General features: G+C 39.9%; 1 protein-coding gene across 1 annotated transcript in view; it reads left to right on the top strand.

Moving 5' to 3' along the window:
- Window positions 1-19239, top strand: part of PREX1 (phosphatidylinositol-3,4,5-trisphosphate dependent Rac exchange factor 1) — a 137033-nt gene extending 117794 nt beyond the window's left edge. The window contains exons 22-40 of the mRNA XM_026042018.1: window positions 681-868; window positions 1473-1634; window positions 2039-2249; window positions 2831-3089; window positions 3651-3857; window positions 6586-6674; window positions 7054-7136; window positions 7755-7845; window positions 9283-9411; window positions 10077-10118; window positions 11945-12162; window positions 13020-13119; window positions 13778-13921; window positions 14489-14603; window positions 15044-15110; window positions 15640-15827; window positions 16514-16616; window positions 17178-17245; window positions 18243-19239. Of these exons, the coding sequence (XP_025897803.1) occupies window positions 681-868; window positions 1473-1634; window positions 2039-2249; window positions 2831-3089; window positions 3651-3857; window positions 6586-6674; window positions 7054-7136; window positions 7755-7845; window positions 9283-9411; window positions 10077-10118; window positions 11945-12162; window positions 13020-13119; window positions 13778-13921; window positions 14489-14603; window positions 15044-15110; window positions 15640-15827; window positions 16514-16616; window positions 17178-17245; window positions 18243-18285 (2507 nt within the window). The 3' untranslated portion in view covers window positions 18286-19239. The remainder of the gene's footprint in view (window positions 1-680; window positions 869-1472; window positions 1635-2038; window positions 2250-2830; window positions 3090-3650; window positions 3858-6585; window positions 6675-7053; window positions 7137-7754; window positions 7846-9282; window positions 9412-10076; window positions 10119-11944; window positions 12163-13019; window positions 13120-13777; window positions 13922-14488; window positions 14604-15043; window positions 15111-15639; window positions 15828-16513; window positions 16617-17177; window positions 17246-18242) is intronic.
- The last annotated feature ends 2249 nt before the right edge of the window (window positions 19240-21488 follow it).

Genomic DNA, 21488 nt, shown 5'->3' with positions numbered 1-21488 from the left:
TTGYATCTGCAGTTCTCCTTGTTAGAGGCAAGCATAGACAACCCAGGTCATACAGACTAATATTCTCATCTGCTTTTCTGCAGTAGATCGGTACTTGCCTAAGTGAATGCACTAGGCAAAACTAGGGTCCTAGGAAGAAACAGGCCTGGTTATACTGCTTTCTGCAAACATTGGTGACGTGTTTTAGCTTGTTATGTTAAAAGAGAAAAGAACAAAAATGTTACCTCTTCCTCTGCTCTCACTTTTGTATCTACATGTAGAATGCATCTGGAGGACATCCTATAGCTTGGAAAGAGATGTGGCAGGTCTTCTAGAGGGTGAATTACAAACGATTCTGTGATTAATGTACTTTAGTTTCTGCTGGAAGCTGTGTATCTGAATGCTAAACAGAACTAAAAGTGGTGTCCTGTGCACAGATGTATGCATACATGTATACAAGAACATCAGAATATGGAGTGGAACACATGGATTGTCTCCTGTCACTGCTTCCAGCAGTGTCCAACTGCASATGGCTCAGGAGGAGCAAGTATCTTCCTCAGAAGACTCTCCCAGCCTCTAGCAGCTTGTGGTTCAGACACTTCTTGAGCCCAAAGTGCTATCTTTGCATCTCAACAGGTTTCTCATCCATATACATGCCTATTTGCACGTGTGCTGCCTCTAATGACTTGCTTTGGTTTCAGCCCAAACACCACAGGCCGTCAGCTCTCCAGTGATCCCTAGTGAAGAAACACCTCTCATTAGCCTGACTGTGGATAACACCCACCTGGAGCACGGCGTGGTGTACGAATACGTCAGCAACGCGGGAATCAAATCCTTTGTCCTAGAGAAAATTGTAGAACCAAAAGGTTGCTTCAGTCTCACTGCAAAGGTACTAGACATTGAACATGGCCAGCTTCATTCCTGAACAGAGAGGCCAATAATCTCAGAAGTACCCTGGTGTTTGGCTTAGCATTTCTGATTAGGCAGCGCCTGCTCTTCCCAATCCTGCCTGGAGGTTTCTTAGCTAGCATGCACCCAGTTGTGAYAGTTTTGGTGTGGACAAGTCAGCAAATGCTTGGGGGATTTTAGCCGTTAGGGGTCTGAAGGGATCTCTGTTGTGGGATTCTCCCCTTTTCTTACCTCGTAAAGCTTTGCTGTTACTCAAGGTATCAATGACTTTATAGTATATATTTCCATTACATCCCAGTGACACTATTGTTATGTGCCRTGGAAGGGAAAGCATGCAGAGCAGGTTACCTTGGCAGCACACAGGGGCTGTTTTAAGGCATGTCAGTTATTCTGAAAAATTTTGGAGATGTTTTGTGAATCTAGGGCTAGAAATGATTATGGTTCCCGCTACTGATAAAGACAATTTCTTATGGAGGCAGCCTTATTCAACCATGTCAGTATGCATGCTTTAGGATTTATTCAATAGAAGAAAACTGCATTTTCCCTCACTGCCAAGTGAGTAGCATTGACTCTGTCTCTTTTAGATTTTAGAGGCCTTTGCTGCAGAGGACAGTCACTTCATAAGGAATTGCAAACGGCTCATATCCCTCAGCAGTGCTGTGGCCACCATGCCCCAGTATGAATTCCGGCAAATCTGTGACACTAAGCTGGAAAACATTAGCAGAAGACTCGCAAACTACCAAGAGGTACGTTACTGGTTGTGGGTGAAGTCTCGAGGCAACGCTGCACGGTGGTGACTGATGCTCTYGCTATTCCTTATTTATGAACCTGACCTGCTTCAGAGGTAGGTGTCCTAGTGACATGAAGAGAGCTCTGCAAGTTAATTAGATTGTAAATTGTGAGGGAAAAGGAACTTACTTGTAAAGCACTCCTTTCAGCTTGTCAGAGCTGAGTTGGAACACATTATTGCAGGTCCATCTCCACCTTATAAGTGAATAAAATACCACAAGTTCTTTTTTTTGGAAAATATTATTTTAGCTGCAGTAGAAATTGTATAATCTGGAATAGGAGACAGCAGGAAGGGAAAAGRATTGACTAAGTGGCATCATAAATTTTTGCAAGTGAAGTAGCACTGCTTTATTTCTCCTAGTTTGCAGATGAATTGAAGACAAAGGTGAGCCCAGCCTTCAAACAAGCCATCATGGAACCACATTCCCTTAACAGCATGGATTTCTGCCCCACCAACTGCCATGTTAACCTCATGGAGGTGTCATACCCCAAAAACACTACCTCAGCAGGGAGGTCGTTCAGCATTCGCATTGGACGGAAACCTTCTATTATTGGTCTTGATCCTGAACAAGGTGCTAATTAATTTTCAAATCCTACTAATATTAGCTTCATGGAAATTGTATCTTTTTACTGATCAAAAAGTTGTGAAGAAATGCAGCCTTGCCACTACCCTTTTTTTCTAATAGATGTATCTGTAGTTCGTTTTTTATATATAGAAAAAATAGAGAATTGTGTGTGATTCTGTGTGCGTGTGTGTGACAGAGGGACAGAATGAATGACTTCAAAGCTAGAATAATAGTATTAACCAACTCCTGAGAGTCTAAAACCATTTAACATTTCCACARGTGTTTTTAGATATACATGCAGTCAATATGAGTAATGTATGGATGTGCACTGGCTATCGTTACTTCTATGACTTCACCTGTTTCTGAACTGCAGTAACTAAAAATATATATTTGATTGCAAGGAAAAAAAGCTTTTTTCTTTAAAAACTTTTTTTTAATAGAATGTGATCTTACAAGATAATTCTGGGAAATTTTCTTTGTATTAATTCTATTATTTTTAAAAGTTCATCCATCCCAAACTATCACTAGTGGGATGGAGTGCAGAAAGGCATGAAAGCCACACTAACTGGAACTTTAATATTTATCAGGTACCTTAAATCCAGTCTCAAACACTCAGCATTGTATCACCACGATGGCTGCACCGTCCTGGAGATGCCTGGCCCCTGAAGATGGAGACCTYGATGGTAGCTTTGGCCAGCAGAATGGAGGAACAAGTCAGGAAGAAAGGGGACTCAGTTTTCTGCTGAAACAGGAAGACCGAGAAATACAGGACTCCTACTTGCACCTCTTTAACAAACTTGACATTGCAGTGAAGGAAATGAAGCAATATGTCATTCAGATAAATAAGTGAGTAGAGAATCCAGTGTGCACTGCAGAGAGCAATTCTTATAAAATGGAGGTTTCACCCTAATATCTTATCTTTTATGACGGGCCAGTGAGATAGGCCCCACTGTGGAAGGGGGGGATCTTTTCATTCTATAGTGACCAATGTGAAAGGGTATTTTTTAATCTCAAATTTGGTGTTAAAAGGGGAGTCTGAAAAAATTTATGTAAAATTGAACTTATTAAAGGAAGTAGCTTTGCYTTAACTCACCTAGGTTGGGAGATTTTGGTTTTATTTTGAGGCAAGAGGGGGATTAGATCAATTTTGTGTGGATAAATGAGCCACAACTTTATGCTCTTAGCCAAGTTCAATATTACACTTACAGCTATGAGAACTAGAAAATTGCTGTTTTATAAATTTACTGTTTTATAATTTACAAAATGCTGTTTTATAAATTTACAAAGGTGTAGACTTGTGCAGAGTTTGCTTTTGATTCACATAGCTAAATTGCAGTCAYAGTGATGATACCTGTTTCCTGAGGCTACCCAGCCAGTCCCTGAGAGCAGTGTGCTTCGTTTTTGCAGACTTTTGTCCACCATAACAGAACCTACTGAGGGTGGTGCTTGTGAGCCTCCATCCACAGAGGAAACGTCTCCACCTTCCCTGGGAACAGAAGAGAGTGATACCGACAAAGCTGAGCACGGCGGCATCAAGAAGGTTTGCTTCAAAGTTTCTGAGGAGGAYCAAGAAGACTCTGGACATGACACAATGAGTTTCAGAGACTCTTACAGGTTAGTCCAGAGATAGATGTGTCTATTTCAGCTTACTAAGCAGTATTTTGAAGTTCTAATTCAGGTATGGATTAGTAATAGCTGGTTTCCCTTGCCACAAGTCACAAAATTGTCATGTGAACTCTTGCCAAAAGTTACGCAGTAGTATCTGCAACTCTCCATCTTCTTTCTCTTTCTCATTTTGTCTCATTGTTTTAGCAGTAGGTGACAAATTATAGACCAGGATTTTTTTCCTCAGAGCACGTTACAAATTGTTTACCTCTGTAAATATATCTTGCATGACTAAAATGTCTGAAATTTCCGAAGTGTGGTATATGTACATAAATGTGGTGCGTTTCTCGAGGGTTTACCAGTTGGACTCCATTTTCGCTCAATGTGAACAGATTTTTGAAGGTTGTATTGCCTGAGAAGCAAACAAAGAGCTCCACATGGTCAGACTTGACACAAGTGTGCCTCTGGTGCAGTGCCGTGGGGTAACCACTCCCTGTGGCTCTGCACTGAGGAGCGATGGTGCCATCTCTGGATTTGAGAAGATCCAGGCTTCTCAAAAGTGCCTGTTATTAGTATTTCTGCATGCCTGTTGTTATTATTTTTAAGGGCTTTTCTGTTACTAGGAATCTTCTTATTCTTCCTAATAATAATGTTATTTTCAGGTCAAAATACCTTCACTTAGTAAAGTGGTAACTAGCTATAATTATTTCACTACATTTATTGCCATGGAGACGTATGCAGCTAAAAATCTTGTTTTGCAACAATACCACAATACCAAGACATTCAGAAAACTAAATATCTTAACATAGTATAGTCTAATGTGACTTCACTCTTCTAATCCATATAATTGGGAACCACAGAAGCTCRGCAGTTTGCAGACTGCTTGATCTTATAATAGTTGCTATTGTAAGGGGACTTTTCCATTCAAGTCTGCAAACAATTTTCCCAGAAGTCTAAGATACTGAGAAAGAGAAATGGACATCCAGCTCTTTATTTTTAATGGACCTTTGAAACCACAAATGCAAATATTTATTCAGGTGTCTCAAAACCTTGTTTTTGAGACTTGATTGACTGTGMCTCTCCTGGTGTATTTGCTACCAAAGAAAATCTCACACACTCCAAGTCTGTGTTTCTTGTGAGGAAACAGTTGAAAAGTGAACTTCAGAAGAACGAAATAAGAAGTGATCAAATCTRACCATGGCTATTATGCATTCTTAACAGGTCATTTTAACATTCATAGCATGACTTTTCCTGTACATAAGGACATGCTTCAGAGAGTTACGAGCATTAAAGTAATTTTAAATGAATAATACATCTTTGAAACTTCCATGCAGCAGGCTTGCATCTTTACCTGGTGGTGGCTTGTTTGTTGGTTTGCTTTTACATTGAGCTGTTTTATTGAAATGTGAAGAATTTCCTTCTTTGTTAATGGGAATGCCATTTCCCAACACTGACCACTTAAAAGTGTTCTGTAATTGAAGCTAATCTGTGTAACAAAGTAAGATCAAACCCAGCATCTCTGCGTGTCTGTCGCTTGCTCCACAATTCTACACATAAAGTCAAGCTGAAAAATAGTTTTCAGTCCTACCTTTAATAGACAGGCAGAAAATTAAGAACGAATTACAGATCATAGTTACTCAAATGGGAATAAACTGTGTTTTGGAAGTTTTTGATCTGAAAAACTATCGCTGAGGAGCTCCAAGAACAGGCAAATTGCACATGAGAAAATATGTTGTATCATTTTTTTTCTCATGGATTGTTAGAGGTGTCATTCAGATTTCATAAGAATTTGTGCTGTAATGCAGTCACCCTAAGTTTTCTTAAAAAAAAAAAAAAAAAAAAAAGAAAAGCCTTAGTAATAGGGTAGGGAAGGACCCAGGAAGAAAATAAAAATCCCAGGGAAGGGATAAGGAAGAACCCAGGTGAGGGACCTGGCATTTTTTAATTGGTTTTACTTAGTTTCCTCACATAAGTCCAAAATCCAAATAGAAGAAGAGCCAATCTTTATGGAGAATCTTTTAGGTGTTAGCTTGGGCTTGTACCATTAAAAACAGTGTGTCATTTACCTGGGAGGGGGCAGTCTGAAATCTGTGGCTTTTTAATAAGCTTTATTAAATTATGGTTAGTGTAAACTGAACTTTAAACAGAGGAGACTGAGGCTAGATTTTTCCATGTGTGGAGCCAGCACTCATGTGAAGCCAATGGAAGCGAGTTTTCTGCTCCCTGAAACAGTCGGGTTCTGTCATGCCTGGTTCTCCAACGGTAGGGATTCTTTAGATGGCCCTCTTGTCTCTGTTATCTGTGCTAGTGCACCCTCAACATATGCTGAAATTGGATGGTGTGATATCCTGAGACCTGGCAGCTAACGCTGGGTTCTGCTGAGATTCAAATTTATAGAGTAGAATTATTCTTCCCCTAGTCTGTTTTTCTAGGGCATGTTTAATGACACAGTCCAAATGAGGCCTGTGGTGGGAAGTTCATTTTCGTCCTTTATAGGATCCAGGCAATACATTAAGCACTGAGTGATCATTACAAATGGAAAAAAAGACATCCTCCTACAGTTCCAGCCCATGAGGCCTCGTGTGCTGCATGTAACTGGGTTTTCTCTTGTACTGTCTGCCTAAGAGAGTTTGCTTTGGCAATTGCAGTGTTAGTACAAACAGAATGGTGATGTATTAGAGACTGGGCCTCAGCACAGCCTTTTTTTTTTAAACACCTTCTTTGCTTTTGTTTCTAGTGAATGTAACAGTAACCGGGATTCAGTGTTGTCCTACACCAGTGTCCGGAGCAATAGCTCTTATTTAGGCAGCGATGAGATGGGATCAGGTGAGTATATGCATAGGAAAAACACACAYGTCTCATACCAGACCCTGTAGTGGGTTCTTTGCTAGTTTTGTGCACTTGTATATTTAAGTTGCCAAGATGGTTTCCTCAAAACTAATCACAAGAATATGAGGATATATGTGTATGTTCATTTTCACTTGAATCGCAATAGATCTGGAATATGGAAGAGGTATTAGAGATAAGCTTATTTACATTTTGGACATTTGCATAATATGAAGAATCATGAATATTTTGATGTCTTAGTTATGGAAAAAGCTCTTGAGCTACCATTTTGTCCTGAGCAGTGATTTTTCATCCACTCCAGTGCGAAGGCTTGTGCCATGACCTCATCACACTTAATGTTTCATTTTCCCTTTATTAGGGGACGAACTTCCCAATGATATGAGGATTCCTTTAGATAAACAAGACAAACTCCATGGCTGTCTGGAACATCTTTTTAACCAGGTCTGTAAATCATTATTAATACACTGAAATTCATGGTCTATATCAGTGCTGAGACAAGATCAGAAGTATCAGACTGTTTAATTAAATCGTATTTTGAGAGAAAGCAATCTATTAAGATTTTGGAGTACAATGCAAGTAAACAGTTCATAGGAAAGCTTGAGAAAGCAATTTCATCAATATTAAAATTCTCTTSTGTGATTAAGGTGAGATTGACACCTTATATAATGCGTTAATTTAAGGAGAAAAAAAGCTTTGAAGAAAAGGAAAGAGACAATAAAGTGTCTSTCACAAAGTATCCTTGTGTGATCAGGATGGGCCCTCGTATATGGGTACTAGAAGAGTGTACCAGTTTAGCAGGCAAATGTGTATAGATGTATAGGATCAGCTGAATTATTTTGTATTGCCTTTGATGTCTTCAACATGTGGGTCATTACTTGTCTATGCAAAATAYGTGAGTTCCTGGTTGAAATAGCTTAACGCTGCTTGCTAATGGAGGGATGCTTATGAATCATTCCAAAATCAAGTAGTGTCATGGCTTTTGCATTTTCCCACGACAGTTCTGTCCAAATTTTCTTCTGCAAGTCTCACTAGCACTGACTGACAATATTCCTGTTGTAGGTTGATGCAATCAACGCACTTCTAAAAGGACCAATAATAAGTAAGGCCTTTGAAGAAACCAAGCACTTTCCAATGGACCACAGTTTGCAAGGTAAAGAAAAAGGTTGGTTGTATTTAGTAATACGGTTTAGTAATATAGTAATATGATTTTTCTGAATTCTCATAGCACTTCAATATATCTTCAAATCTGTCCTTTAATAGACACACATCTCAAAAGGTACAAGGGAGAGAGAGAGGTCAGATTCAAGGAAAATGAGCACTCTTGATAAACTGATGAGGAACTGATCACTGTAGATGTGAGGCACCAAAGAGTTCTGCCTGAGTTTGCTTAATGAATTATTCTGCTATTCTTCAGATATGGGCAATTGCCAGAGTAAACTCATCCTCACATGACATTCATTTTGAAAGCTGAATCCTATAGACAGCAAACAAAAGATACTGGGATTTTGTTTTGCTTTGTTTCGTTTTTCCTCAGAGAACATGGTGAGACTTTGGTCATAATGGTTTTAAGACCCAGGATGYGGTTTCTTCTCTATCTAAAATACACAGCACTCTCTTTTCTGAACATTTTCTGCATTTGCTTTCTCAATTGAAATTAGAACTATTTCCCTCTCTCKGCTCTGCTTTGGCTGTTGGAGTCATGGGTGCCCTTTCCCTTCATAAGCTCTATTTTTAGGTACAGTGGCAAGATCTAAAAGATATTTTTTTCTTCTTCCAGAAATTAGCAGACACTGTGTGTCCACTTTCTTTATTTTAGTTTGCGTCAGCAGTCTTATTTATTGTGACTAGATAAATTCCCGTAAGTCCTTTAGCTAACTGAAGTTAACTGATGATTCCACAGTCATCACAGTAGGAGCAGGCAAGCCCTGCRTTCAGCTGCAGTCCTGGACTAAAGCAACTCCTGAGCTGCAGCAGGCACCTTTCAGTAATGGGTGGAAGTTTCAACACCATCCCATTCCTGTTCATGGGCAGGTTTTTGGTGTTTTTCTGCTTTTCTCTATTTGCTTATGTGTTTTACCACCAGTGATGGGGCATTTGGCTTAGCTAATTAGCTAATTGTCCTGTGTAATCAAATAATTAGTTTCCATCAGATGAAAGAAAAGCTAAGCATTTCATAATTTCTTATCAGTGTTATCAAATGTGACAGCTACAACTAAAGTTGGTCTCCTTCTGCACAGCCAGAGACTCTAAATATAACTGCCTGTACATTATAAGAGACACAGAAAAGAGAAGGGAATTCTGTGCTTTGTGAGCAGTGGAGAACTCCCCTTCCCTGTGCACATGACCTATGCACATAATTTCTAGTCCACAATACTGAAAACAGTGCTAGGAGACTGCTGAGCATGGGACTATAGCAGTAGTCTTTTTTTTCCCCTTCTATATTAGATCTGACTAAGAAACTTATTCTTTCAGAGTTGTTGCTGTCAATACCGTATCTCTCCTTGTATTTGTGAGCATATAGTAACTAATAAGCTGCCCTCAGCTGTGTAACATTTCCTTCATGTCTAACAAACTCCATTTTTTCCAGAATTTAAACAGAAGGAAGAGACAACAGTTAGGTGTCGGAATAATATTCAAGCCAGTATTCAAGAAGATCCATGGAACCTCCCAYTGCGCATCAAAAATCTTGTTGAAATCATACAAAAACATGTGGAAGGTCTGTGAATTAGGGAAAGGTTTGTTACCAGCTTCTGGGAGAAAAGATAACCCTTATGCCACCAGGTCTAGTCATTCACTTTATCTCACTATGTAATAAGGCTACTGACTACTGGATTCAAAAGAAAACCGGGTAAAACAAGTGACTGTATGCAAAGTTCCAGTGCTGTGCAGTAACATCTCACCTRAGCACTAAAGGATTGCAAAGAGTTTTCTCTCCCTTATTTTGTCTCCTAAGTTCATTCAGACAGGCTAATGAGTGGCTGGTTTATTCCAAAATGTTATTCAGCTACTGCAATGTCCTACACAGTGCCCAACAATCTGCTGAACAGGAATAGCTGGCTGGATCAGATGATGTTTACATTTGAGTGCAAAGTTACTGGACAGAAGTCACTTCCTTGGGGATTCAGCTACATGTGAAACTTGCTTACAGTAATTCATAGTAYTTAATGGAGCATATAACCTATAAAAGTACTTGATTTACACCTTTTTGCTTCTTCAGTCATTAGAATGACTGAAAGATCTAGTAGAATAAACAGAAATGACCAATTCAAAGGGGTGAGCAGAGGCAGTGAGTGTGGGGAATGAGGAGACTGTTAAACAAATGCAATTGAATCTACTTCAGTATCATGTTGACTAGAGCTTTCCTTCTCTTTATCTCTGTAGATGGCAAGAATCAGCTGCTTTTAGCCTTGTTGAAATCTACAGGTAAGAAGTTTTAATTCTGTGTATTAGTGCAAAACATTATTATATATACAGAGGTCCCTAGTATTTATAGCTTTAYATGCTTGTGCATACGTCTGACAGTCTCTTTTCTTAGCATTTAATTTTTCTCCTGGCATTTTAGGCTAACATTTCTTGTGTTCCTCATCTAGAGCAGCCTATCATGCATTTGTCATCTGTTCTTCAGTTTACATGTTTCAGTTCAGTYTGCTGCGTCACCTGGCAAGTGGTTCTGTTGCACAAGCACCATTTTCTTTTCCCAGTCTTCATCTCTTTCCTTTTGTACAACCCTCATTCCCAGATGGCCTGTGCTGTTTCCTGCTGTGATTAGGACATGCAACAAAAATGAGACCTATTGCACAACTTTCCATAAGACAACGGATCCTGTCATCTTTCCAATCAAAGCAGGCACATTAGGTGTTGGGATTGTGTGTACTRAAGCTATAGATAGGAGTGTATTGAGAATCTAAACATGCAGGCAGCACTTACATACGTGATGAATATTGTTGGTGTGTTACCAAGCACAAAACACTGTATTGGCAGATCAACTGACTAACCTTTTCCTGGTGTGAATGTGCAGGCGTTTTTGCAATTRAAACATCTACTCAGTGTATTTTTGGTTGCAAATGAGGTAATAAATAACTAAGATAAGTTGTCACTATTTAACTGTGCCAGGCTTGATTCTCAAGTCTTCATAGAACGATCATAAAATTATCATGAATCTAAATCAGTTCTTTGCTGCGGTTTATATTGGCCTAAAAGTCTGTCCAAACCTCTCTGTGTTATCAGTCTCATGCAACCTCTAGCCTAGTCTCAGCAACCTCTGAAAGGTTGKTTTAGGTGACAGCAGAGACAGTGATCCCCTAAGCCTCTATCTGTGCTCGTCTCATGCAACATTTCTGTGAACATAAAACAGAGGAGCAGATGGCCCTGAACTGCTTGCACCAGGTTTGTGGCACCAGGGATTCCCTCTTTTTGAGGGCAGGTCTCCGTGTTTTTCGTCCTACTTCCAGCAGTACCGAGGGGACTTGTCCTCAGGCTGGGGATATGGCCCAGAGCCTGGAGTCAGGCTGTTGTGCTCAGTGCTTCATAAAAAGAATCCAAACCTTGAAAGCCTCCGAGGGAACACGGCCTTGGCCAGTACCCCAGCACCGTCTGGAGGAGCCCAGGGTGCTTGGGAAGTAGCTCTTCACTTATTCATGTGCCTCTTTGGTCCTCAATCCCCTTAAGTGTGACAGGGCTGATTTGACCAGCATGTGGCTGCCTGGCAGGCCGACTGGAAGCAAAGTTAACACAGGGGAAAATTCTCCCAGGAAACATAAACCAATTGGTACCGTATGGACAAGTCCAGTTAATGCATTAAGCATATGGGAAGCCCACAAAATACAGATGGAGGAGAGGGGGAAGATGAATCTGTAATAGCCCTGGAGAGAAGTAATGGCAGAGACTCTCTTTCATGAATTCTCTTGCTTCTGTAAACATAAAAAGGAGAGAACCAGTCCAGATAGGGCATTAAACAGTCACGGGGACACTTACACAGCTCTTCCCAATCAGAAGAATGAACATGCAGATGGGAGAGGGAAAATAAGCAGATGAGTCAACTGGAAATTTTTCAGACATGCATGTTCCCCAGCTTTGCTGTGTTTGCCTCTGCAACCAGGTCACAGCAAGAAGTTATCTGCAAAGTCTGCACAAAAACTGCGGAAGCCAAAGGCCATGCACACAAATACAGACAAGCTGCCTCTTGGCAACGTGATGAGAAGCAAATACTCTCCTCACAACTTCTGTGCTTCTCTCTCCTTCTCTGGCAGATACGGAGCTGCAGYTGAGACGTGACGCCATCTTCTGTCAGTCCCTCGTGGCTGCGATTTGCACCTTTTCCGAGCAGTTACTGGCTGCTCTCAACKATCACTACAACAACAACGGGGAATACGAAGAGAGCAGCCGAGACGCCAGCAGAAAGTGGCTGGAACAGATCGCAGCCACTGGCGTTCTGCTCAACTACCAGTCCCTGCTCTCCCCTGCTGTGGTAAGGAGAGGAGCTGGAGGCATCTTCACATTCACCTGTATCCATCTCTTCCCACTCACGGCTCAGCCCAAGCCCTTCCATGTAGCAGCGTGTTTAGACCGTACGGCAGCCTCAGGAGAGTCTCGCTGCTCCCAGCCGCGCCCCAGCACTGCTTGTCCCATCACTTTCATCTCCCCACACTGGGCCACAGTCAACAGGGCCCTGTCCCTTTGCCTTGGTATTTTGTCATCCATGTGTGGAGGATTTAGTGCTCTGTTGCTGGTGAAGCGTGTGTCTTCTGCCCTCTTCTGGTGGAAAAAAAATGGATTTCAGCAAGTAGGCAAAAAGTTCAGAGTATTTCTGGAGTTCCAAACCATGTGGAATTCTGGGCTTTTGTTAACACACCAACTGCTGCTCTGTAATTTGAGCCTAAGCATCAAAAAGGAAAATAGCTCTGACTCTTAAAGAAAATATTTTTTTTGCACTTTTTAAAAGAAAGAGTGTTTTCTAATATAATCCAACTATATTATTCCTTCACATTAAATGACTTTTATTTCACAGTAACTGGTGGGCTGTTTTTCACGTTTGTGGATACAGGTAAAGTTTAGRGAAGGGAATTTCTTTAAACTTATTCAGTCCTTAAACCTCTCTGCTGCCTGCCAATTCCATCAAATAGCATCTTAGCAAAGGGTAGCAAAGCTCATAGCACACCATGACAGAGCCATCAGTATCTACTTGGCTGAGAGGCAGTTAATGGAGAGCTGCATATYTTGCTCCGAGTTTCTTGAATCAAGAAGCTTAGGGTGACTACGCTGTCCTGCCTCCCATCTCTTTCTGCTGAGTGCCAACCTATTTGTGTCTGTTCCCGTGTCCTATAGAAGGAGGAGCGTACCATGCTGGAGGACATCCAGATCACTCTGACTGAACTGGACAAAGTTGCCTTTTATTTCAAGCAGATGGATGAAAGTCTTGTAGCAAGTGAGTATTTTCAGTTTACTTGAAGCTCTTTTCTTGTTTGTATTAAGGGTTGACAACCTCCACGATKATAAATCTGTCAGACCATGTCCGTGCCTGTCACATCGGTACTAAGCAGCKTCGCTGAAGCACTGTTGCATTCCCTCAGCTTCCAGTGTGTGCGCACAGCAAAGCAGGACTGACAGGACAGGATGCTGGTGGCACAGTCAGTGATCTGGAACTGTGGTTTGTGCCAGTGTTCCTCAACTGACAGGGTTTCGCATGAGGAGAGATGTGACAAGTGATGGGCAGTTCCTGATAGATGTTGGTACTTCATCAGCCTCTCTCCGAGGCAGAAGGATTGTCCCTTCTCAGCCTCCCATGTCCTACATCCCACTCTGCGTCTCTTCACACTGACCATAAGTTGATATGGAACCTGATGGGATTTTACTTATTAACCACGTTTGCTGCAGTAGCATCACACATCAGGTCAGGTCATGCTAGCTAGGCCTTGTAAGTAGAGTCTTTCAGACTCTGCTTTCTGGCTTTCTCCAAATACAGATTCTCACATACGGGCRTTGATGTGAAAAGTCGTTAGATCATCTGACAAACTTGGACAGCAGTGTTTTCATATTTTTCCTGTTCTGGTAAAGCAACAAGTGTTTTATCTTTATTTCTCCAGATAGTCACRTCTTCTACCACATTGAAGGAAGTCGTCAGGCCTTGAAGGTTATCTTTTATCTTGACAGCTACTACTTCTCCAAACTGCCTTCTCGATTCCAGAATGGGGGAAGCTTGAAACTACACACGGTGCTCTTTACAAAAGGTGTCTATAAAAGTAGCCTAACTGATGAGGTCAAAAGATACAAACTGAAAAATGACCATGAAGTTCCTATATGCAAACATATTTAAGCAGAGGCTTTTATTCTGCAAAGATATGGGAAGTGCTAGAAGTTAGGTACTTTTTTTATGCCTTCCCRTAAAGGTTCAGGTCGTAGTCATAGACATATTGGACTAGATGGATAGTCTGCTCTAATATGGTATCTCCTGTGTTCCCACAGGTATAGCCAAATGTTTGTAAAAGCTTATATCRTGACAGAATCTTCTGGGAGCTAGAAATTAAAGATCATTGGCTAACAAATAATAAGCAAATATTCACACTGTGATAAGTGCTGGGGATGGGGATGTTCAAGGGATGAAGTAATTGCTGGGAGACCGTACTACTTTCTCTGAAGGTCAGCTTCAGAGACCAGTACCTCCCTGTATGGGCAAATCCATCAATTCAGGCAATAATAGGATCAACCTTGACATGACCTGATGGTCATTTGCTGAGCAGTTAGATAATATAAACAATTACATTAAAAAAAATAAAATCAAATATTTTCTTCTCCAGCTCTGGAGAGTATGGAGGGGCAATCACAACAAGCTGGCTCATCTCTAGAAGAACTTCCTCAGCAAATTAATGGTATCTCGCTTGAAAAAGTGCAACAATATTACCGTAAACTCAGGTATTTAAATCTTCCCTTTTGCCTTAAAAGATTTTCAGTGGAGTTCTCTTGGCAAAAGATTTTAAAATAAATGGAAGAGAGATCTCTCTTGATGATTTAATGTTTTGTACAAATATTTTTCTTTGAGAACCTCACTGTGTGGGAAACCTCTTAATTTTCTTCCCACAGTTAAGCTCATTCTGAAGCAGTGTACTGCATGGGAACAAATTCTTGTCTAACTTCAGAGTTTTAAACACAGTTAAAACTACATAAAAGAGGGGAGAGGGGTTGAATATTTCAATACAGATTATGTAAATTACTGCAGTCCAAGGGCTTTTCAATAAGAAAGCAGATCTTGAACAACTAGATTTATCATAGCATTTTTATAAAAAGTAGTTATATGTATGTGTGTTCAAGATAACAGTCAGCAGCTAATATAGTTCTTACTGGCTTTTTTGCAGGACATTTTACTTAGAGAGGTCAAATTTGCCCACTGATTCCAATACTACMGCAGTGAAGATTGACCAGGTATAAAACCTTGTTTTTATTTCTACACGGGTTGGTCTTAACAATTCCAGATGTGAGACAGGATCCTCATGTGCCAGACTTGTGCAAACTTAATTTTTGTAATTTAAAAATGTTCCCAGCCCTAAAAAAAAGTAATCTGAATTTTGTGATACCTGACTACTGTTCTTTTGTCTAGAAGTGAATGTGATTCCCACTATCTCATCTAAAGGCATTCTGTCTAACCAGGGCAGGTCATATACGTGAATATGTTCATGAAAGGTAGACGTAAATACTATTGCAGTGAAGTTGAGATTATCTTTGTAATAGTGATATTCATTATAAACTCCCTGTGATTTGTGATCATTTGAAAAAAAAATTCCTTAAGCTCAGTCATCAYTTGTATTTTTTTACATCCAAAGTTCATATATATTCTATATTGTTGTTTTGTACAGATTAAAGGTATTGTGCTTAGACATAAAGTACTGTAAATATCTTTATAAATGATGGAATAAATATGCCACTGATACATGTTTATTATTACTTTGTTTAGCTTATTCGTCCCATTAATGCAATGGATGAGCTCTGCAGGCTGATGAAGTGTTTTATCACTACCAAACCCACGCAGTCGGGGTGTTCTGGCAGCAATAGCTCGGGCGCCGGGCTGCTGCCCATATCCTCAGAGCTCTGTTACCGGCTTGGAGCCTGTCAGATCACTATGTGTAGCACTGGGATGCAGAGGTGAGATTTGACAAACCCACGTGGTGTTGTTGAGAGGAGGATTTATTTTCCACTMTGGAAATGTGAGCAATATATTCATTTTGTTCTAAGCAATAGGAGAGTAGAAACTGAGGAAGGGTACTGCACTCTTTTCCTGTAAGGACCCAAATCTGCCGCCCTTTTCATTTTAGGATATGTTGTAACTTTTAACACTTCGAACAATTAATATTAATTCTAATAGGATCTACCAATACAATTGACTGAGCAAGCTCATTGCATACAACTTTCAGTTAACCCCATCTTCAAGCACACACTGAAAATCTAGGAAGTTGCTCCTATATATCTTGGTGTATGTGAGGTTTGATTCTGCTTGCTCCACTATTCTCCCAGTGGCTCAACACCAGTGAATATAAGTAAGTTAATTTGTGAATATCTGTGGATGAATCAGTGCAGAAGAGCAGCAAAACAATGCTGGGGTATCCATGTAAGAGACTCCAACAATTGCAGTATCTCAGTGCAGGGAGACTGGAGTAGCTGACTGAACTCACATAGGTTTAAAAGTGAAAAAGATAAGTAGTAAATATAAAAACAGTGGCTAATAGAGGTTCTGTATAACAGGTATATCCTACAAGGTCTTTATATATATATATATATTTGCACATTTTAAAATATGGTTTTGATTTAATACTCCTTATTCCCGTGTGCAGGAGTACGYTGAGCGTGTCCCTGGAGCAGGCAGCCATACTGGCTCGAAGCCACGGGCTGTTACCCAAGTGTATCATGCAGGCTACAGACATCATGAGAAAACAAGTGAGTATTTGGATCGCTGTGGCTGCTGCGTTGCACCATTTTTATTGCAGTAGCATCACTGTACAAACAYCAGTTTGTTTCTCTGTGACACCGTTTTGTGCTCTACGAACCCAGAGAGCCAAATAGAWAGTAATGTCTGAACAGCCACACATATATTCAGCAGAAACAAACTCATGCATATACAGCCAATACAGCACTTAAAATATATTAGTCAATGTCCGTTATTTAAACTGCAGGCCTTGATAGTTAGGAAATAGAGGCTATGCAGTATATTTAAGGCGGTTTTGGTATATAGAGAAAAAAAAAACAAGATCTTGATCACACAGTGGTAAATTGTAGAAATTCCCTAGTGCTAGTCAGTAGTGCTTGTAAAGTGCTTTGRGATTAATTCCATCTTTAAGTAAACACAGATGACTAATGTATCCACTCAATGATTTTCAAATCTTCTAAAAGTAGTTAATGGATTCTCACATAAAGACAATATTCTCATTAGAATATTTTCCCCTAAGAATCAGCTGCTTTATCGATATTGTCAGTGCTATAAATTGTCTGTTTCCTCAGGGACCAAGGGTTGAAATCTCTGCCAAGAATCTCAAAGTGATGGACCAAATGCCACAGTGTGCACCTCGGTAGGTTGTTTTGTGCTGTGCATTTTATCTGAGTGCTGGTTTAATGCTGCTGTGCCAATTACAGAGCTCCTGTAAGAACCAAGGAGCTCTTAGTAGCAACAGAGGAAAAGAGAAAAAAACCCCTGCTGTTCTGCACTGTGCGAAACAAAGCGCAGTGCAGCTCACAGAGCTTAGCTCCTAATACTGGGCAGGGCACTAACTTTGAAAAAGGCTTCTGCAATTTTCTAGAAAAGACATAGCTGAATGGGCAGCAGGATCTTTTTTGGACCGTTGCTATGATTTGGGTAAGCTAATGGTTGACAGCCAACTGGAGGATGCTGAGAAAGGAAAGTTCCTGAATGGCAAATCTAGCTGCATCTGTGCCAAGATAATTCATAAAACTAATACTCTGGGCTGTAACCCTACTGGGTATTTCAGCTTGTTTGACAGTTTAGTTATTTATGGAAAAGCAGATTTAAGAGAACGCCTTTCAGGTCAGAGTAACCATATAGTGATACATCTTTTAAAAAGATGTATTGCCCAGGGTTATGTCTGCTGTTTTTGTCTAGAATACAACTTTGAGAAGTACTGTACATTTCTGAATACTATTGCATCTAATGGGAGCTGGGGATGTTCATCGTCTTTCTCTGCAGGAAATTTCTCAAATAGCTTTATTACTAAGAAAAGCATCTCTTTTTAGCTTATTTCCTCCGACTTTATATATCAGAGAAGAGAATATTTTTTTATGATAGTAGGAACAAGTTGTCATGATTTAGGTGTGCAACCAATCCATATAAATTATCAGAAAAACTTTTGCTTCTATTTTTGTAAGTAATGTTCACATGAAGACAAAATGTTCTGGTTTGTAAGAATAAGCAGCAGCAAAATCACTAGTTGTGCCATCCCTCCATAAGGTGCAGGTATATTCACTAGCGCAGATTTCACACAATTTTTACTTTATGCTTTTACTTTATCATTATTAAGATATTTAATGCTATACTCTTGATCTGCCTTTAAGACTCTACAGGTTGTGCCAGCCACCTACAGATGGGGATTTATAAAAGTGAAAGAGACACCACATCATGGCATCATTAACTCATTCAAAGAGCAGCCCTGTCTGAGGACTCCTGCTAACTGACACTGATGGTGTTGAATCAAGAGAGGAAGAGTTGGTGCTTCATTTTAGCAGGAGAAGAACCTGCCGGACCAGGCACCAACAACCTGCCTTTGAACCCCTGCGGCACATACAGGAATTCTTGTATTTCTTTGACTTGTTGAGGAAATTCTTGAAACAAATACCACAGAGGTAGGATGGACATTACTGCCATCTGCCAAATGCCTAGATAGTGGGAATTATATGTCAAGTTTTACTGATGACTTGTTTGTGCTGCCACCTAGAAGTTGTGGACTTCAAGATCTGGATTGGTTAAAAAATCCAGAATGAAGCATATCTCTCTCCCTGTACTGCATCTGGCATCCATTTACTTGCCAGCATAGTTTTGGTCAGTGGCCTTGAGAAGTAGCTTCCAAACACCACTTTTTAATGTACTGACCTGCACTTTCGAACAATGAATAGCACAACCTATAGTTTATTCAGATGTGAACATAAAGAATTTCTTCTGGAGTCATCTTCCACTTTGGCCCAATGAGAACCAATGCTGCAGAGTGTACATTCCATAATACTTTTTACCATACTTCATTTTACTTACTGTAGCTTTCAGGTTTTGGATTAACCCTTTTTACTAATACCCTGTTATATACTCTGGAAATACAGTAATATTTAAGAGGAGAGATTCTGAGTGAAGGAAAGGAAACATTACAAAGGTAAATTGCAGTCTTATAATCTGATTATTTGAACAGATGTAGTTTTTAAAACAGGTCAGAAAAAAAAMCTATACTTATTTATGTGGAGTGGAATATGTGTTTTGGATCATGTTATTATATATACAAGATTTAATAAAAATTATATTGTTTAAAGTGGGACCAATATGCTGGCAACTACACAGCTACTCCCAGTTTACTGAAAAAATACATTATTTAAAATCTTTCAATATTTAAGTAGTCTTTAATACAGTTATTAAGATGTATTAGGGATGCTTTTAAGTTAAAAGAAAAAAAAAGGAATCATGTATATAATGTACTTTATTTTTTCTTGTTTGAAAAATGTTCTCCATCCTGTCAGTATTATCCTAAGCACAGTAATTTTTTCCAGATTACTGTCTGAAATTAATTGCAACAGGTCAGCAGTCTCAGGACAGAAATAATGTTCTTTTGGAAGTGAGTGCCTTAACATGAACACCCATCCCTAACCTATTTCAGTCGTAGCAGGTGACAGAAGTACAAGGGTGTATGGGAACTTATTCTGCTGTTTCTCCATGGTCTAATTCAAAATAGTTTATTGTTAGGAGATCCAGAAGCGCTTTGCAGTGATGTATATTCTAGAAAATAAAGGTTTGGGATTTTTTTTTTATTTGTGATGTTTGGTTGTTTTTTAACTGGCTTAATTTTATTTTATTAACACCCCACCTATTTCAAATATTGAATTAAAACTAGATTCTTTCTATTTGGCTGTGAAGGCTTTTTAATGTTTTTTATCTACAAATCAGCACAAAACACTGATGTTAAGTTTGGCACTGCAGGTTGTTCTGAACCTTGCTGCTTAATTTTCTTCACTCAAAGACTGAAATAATTTTGGGGAAGCAACTGCTTGTGTTTAATCTGTTACTTTTAAATCCTTTCCTCTGCCCTATGATAGCCCATTGCAGGGAGTTACAGGAACACATCACTAAACAACTCTCAGATGCACGGGTTTGTTCCTGGATTATCCCTTCGGAATGCGGTAAGATCCGCAGAGCATTACTTCAATGCCTTTTCTGATCTGCTTGGTAATTCTGCAAGAGGTATTCTTGTCATTTGCTGYGTGAGGAAGAAATGGATGCTTCTGTACGGAATCCAAAACTTAAAATTAACTGTAATATTATCAAAAGCAAAACTGCAGGAACACCCAAGAGAGAGAGGAACACAGGGCTGGGATCCTTCCCTTCTCGAAACCTGCTTGACAACCTCAGGGGAACTGCAGCAGTTTATAGAGCTGAGGAGGATCCTGACCCACATTTATGCAGTACTTGTAGACATGTAAAGATGCATAGAAGAGTATTAAGGGCATTTACACTGTGCRCTGTTTTATGTTGAAATGTATATGTTATTAAAAACGTGATAGAAGTTTTTATTATTAAAAGCTGGTTTATATTACAAGGAAAGAAGGTATGATCTTATTTTTCTGTTATGCTCTACCTAGTGTTGTATTTAGCAGTTTAAGTTCTCTTTGGTATTTGCAGTTATGAGAGGTCAAACATTAAAACTGCAAGGGAAAAGTGTTGCTACCAGCTCAGCCTGGCAGTGTAAGGGGGAGACTTTTCCTGTTCGTGCAGTGTCACCTCCAGGTGCGGCCTCACTGCAGCCTTCCTGTCAGCGTAGAAGAGAGAAAACTGTGTTTTGCTGCCCGAAAACTGCAATATTTAAATCATGAATTTGAAACACAGGTTCAAGTGGGGAAAAAAGAGGGCAATGCACAAGCCAGTCTGCAAGCAAAATGCAAARATCGGGTCTGCAAGATTGCCATGGCTAAAAGCAGAGTTAGAATCGAGATCACCAGGATCTTGCAAGTGGGGGGGATGCTCCTAGTTCCTGAGCATCTGATCCATTGCTATGTRGAAAACATAGCAGGGGTGGAGAAGTTGGAAGCTGGCAGCATGTTTAGGAGGTGTGCGAGTGAGCGAGGTTTGGGTGGCAGTTGCAAGTGGTATTTCTTTTGCATCAGCCTTSTAACAAAATAGAGGTAACGTTTCCTTTACCACTGTGATATTAGGCAGTCGGGGCTGCTGCAGAGCTGGGAGGCAGAGTCCATCAATCTGGAAAAGAATTAGGACACCCACAAAAACCCCAAAGACTCTGAAGGCAACTAATTAGAGTAGGAATAAATTTTATAGTACAAAAATTAAAGCACATGCTTAAAGACTAAAAAAAACATAGTCTGCTATATTTATTGTTAATTGATCATGAAAAGACCTTGGTTAGCAGTTTGGCTGAGATATAGCTAAGCATTCAAGCCATTGTGCAAAGGTCTAGTGGCTCCTGTCTRGAAACTGTGCGCAGTTATGGACACCAAACGTTAAAGATAATTAGTTGAAATTGCATCAGACAAATGTTGAGAAAAATACCAAGGTGGTATCAATAAAGGAGAGACCAGCCTGAAAGATTAGAT

This window comes from Nothoprocta perdicaria, unplaced genomic scaffold (assembly GCF_003342845.1).
Source record: "Nothoprocta perdicaria isolate Ctin4 unplaced genomic scaffold, notPer1 scaffold_3, whole genome shotgun sequence".
NCBI classification, from domain to species: Eukaryota; Metazoa; Chordata; class Aves; order Tinamiformes; family Tinamidae; genus Nothoprocta; species Nothoprocta perdicaria.
The sequence above is the reverse complement of the archived record's forward strand: the minus strand, read 5'-3'. Positions and strand labels throughout refer to the sequence as shown.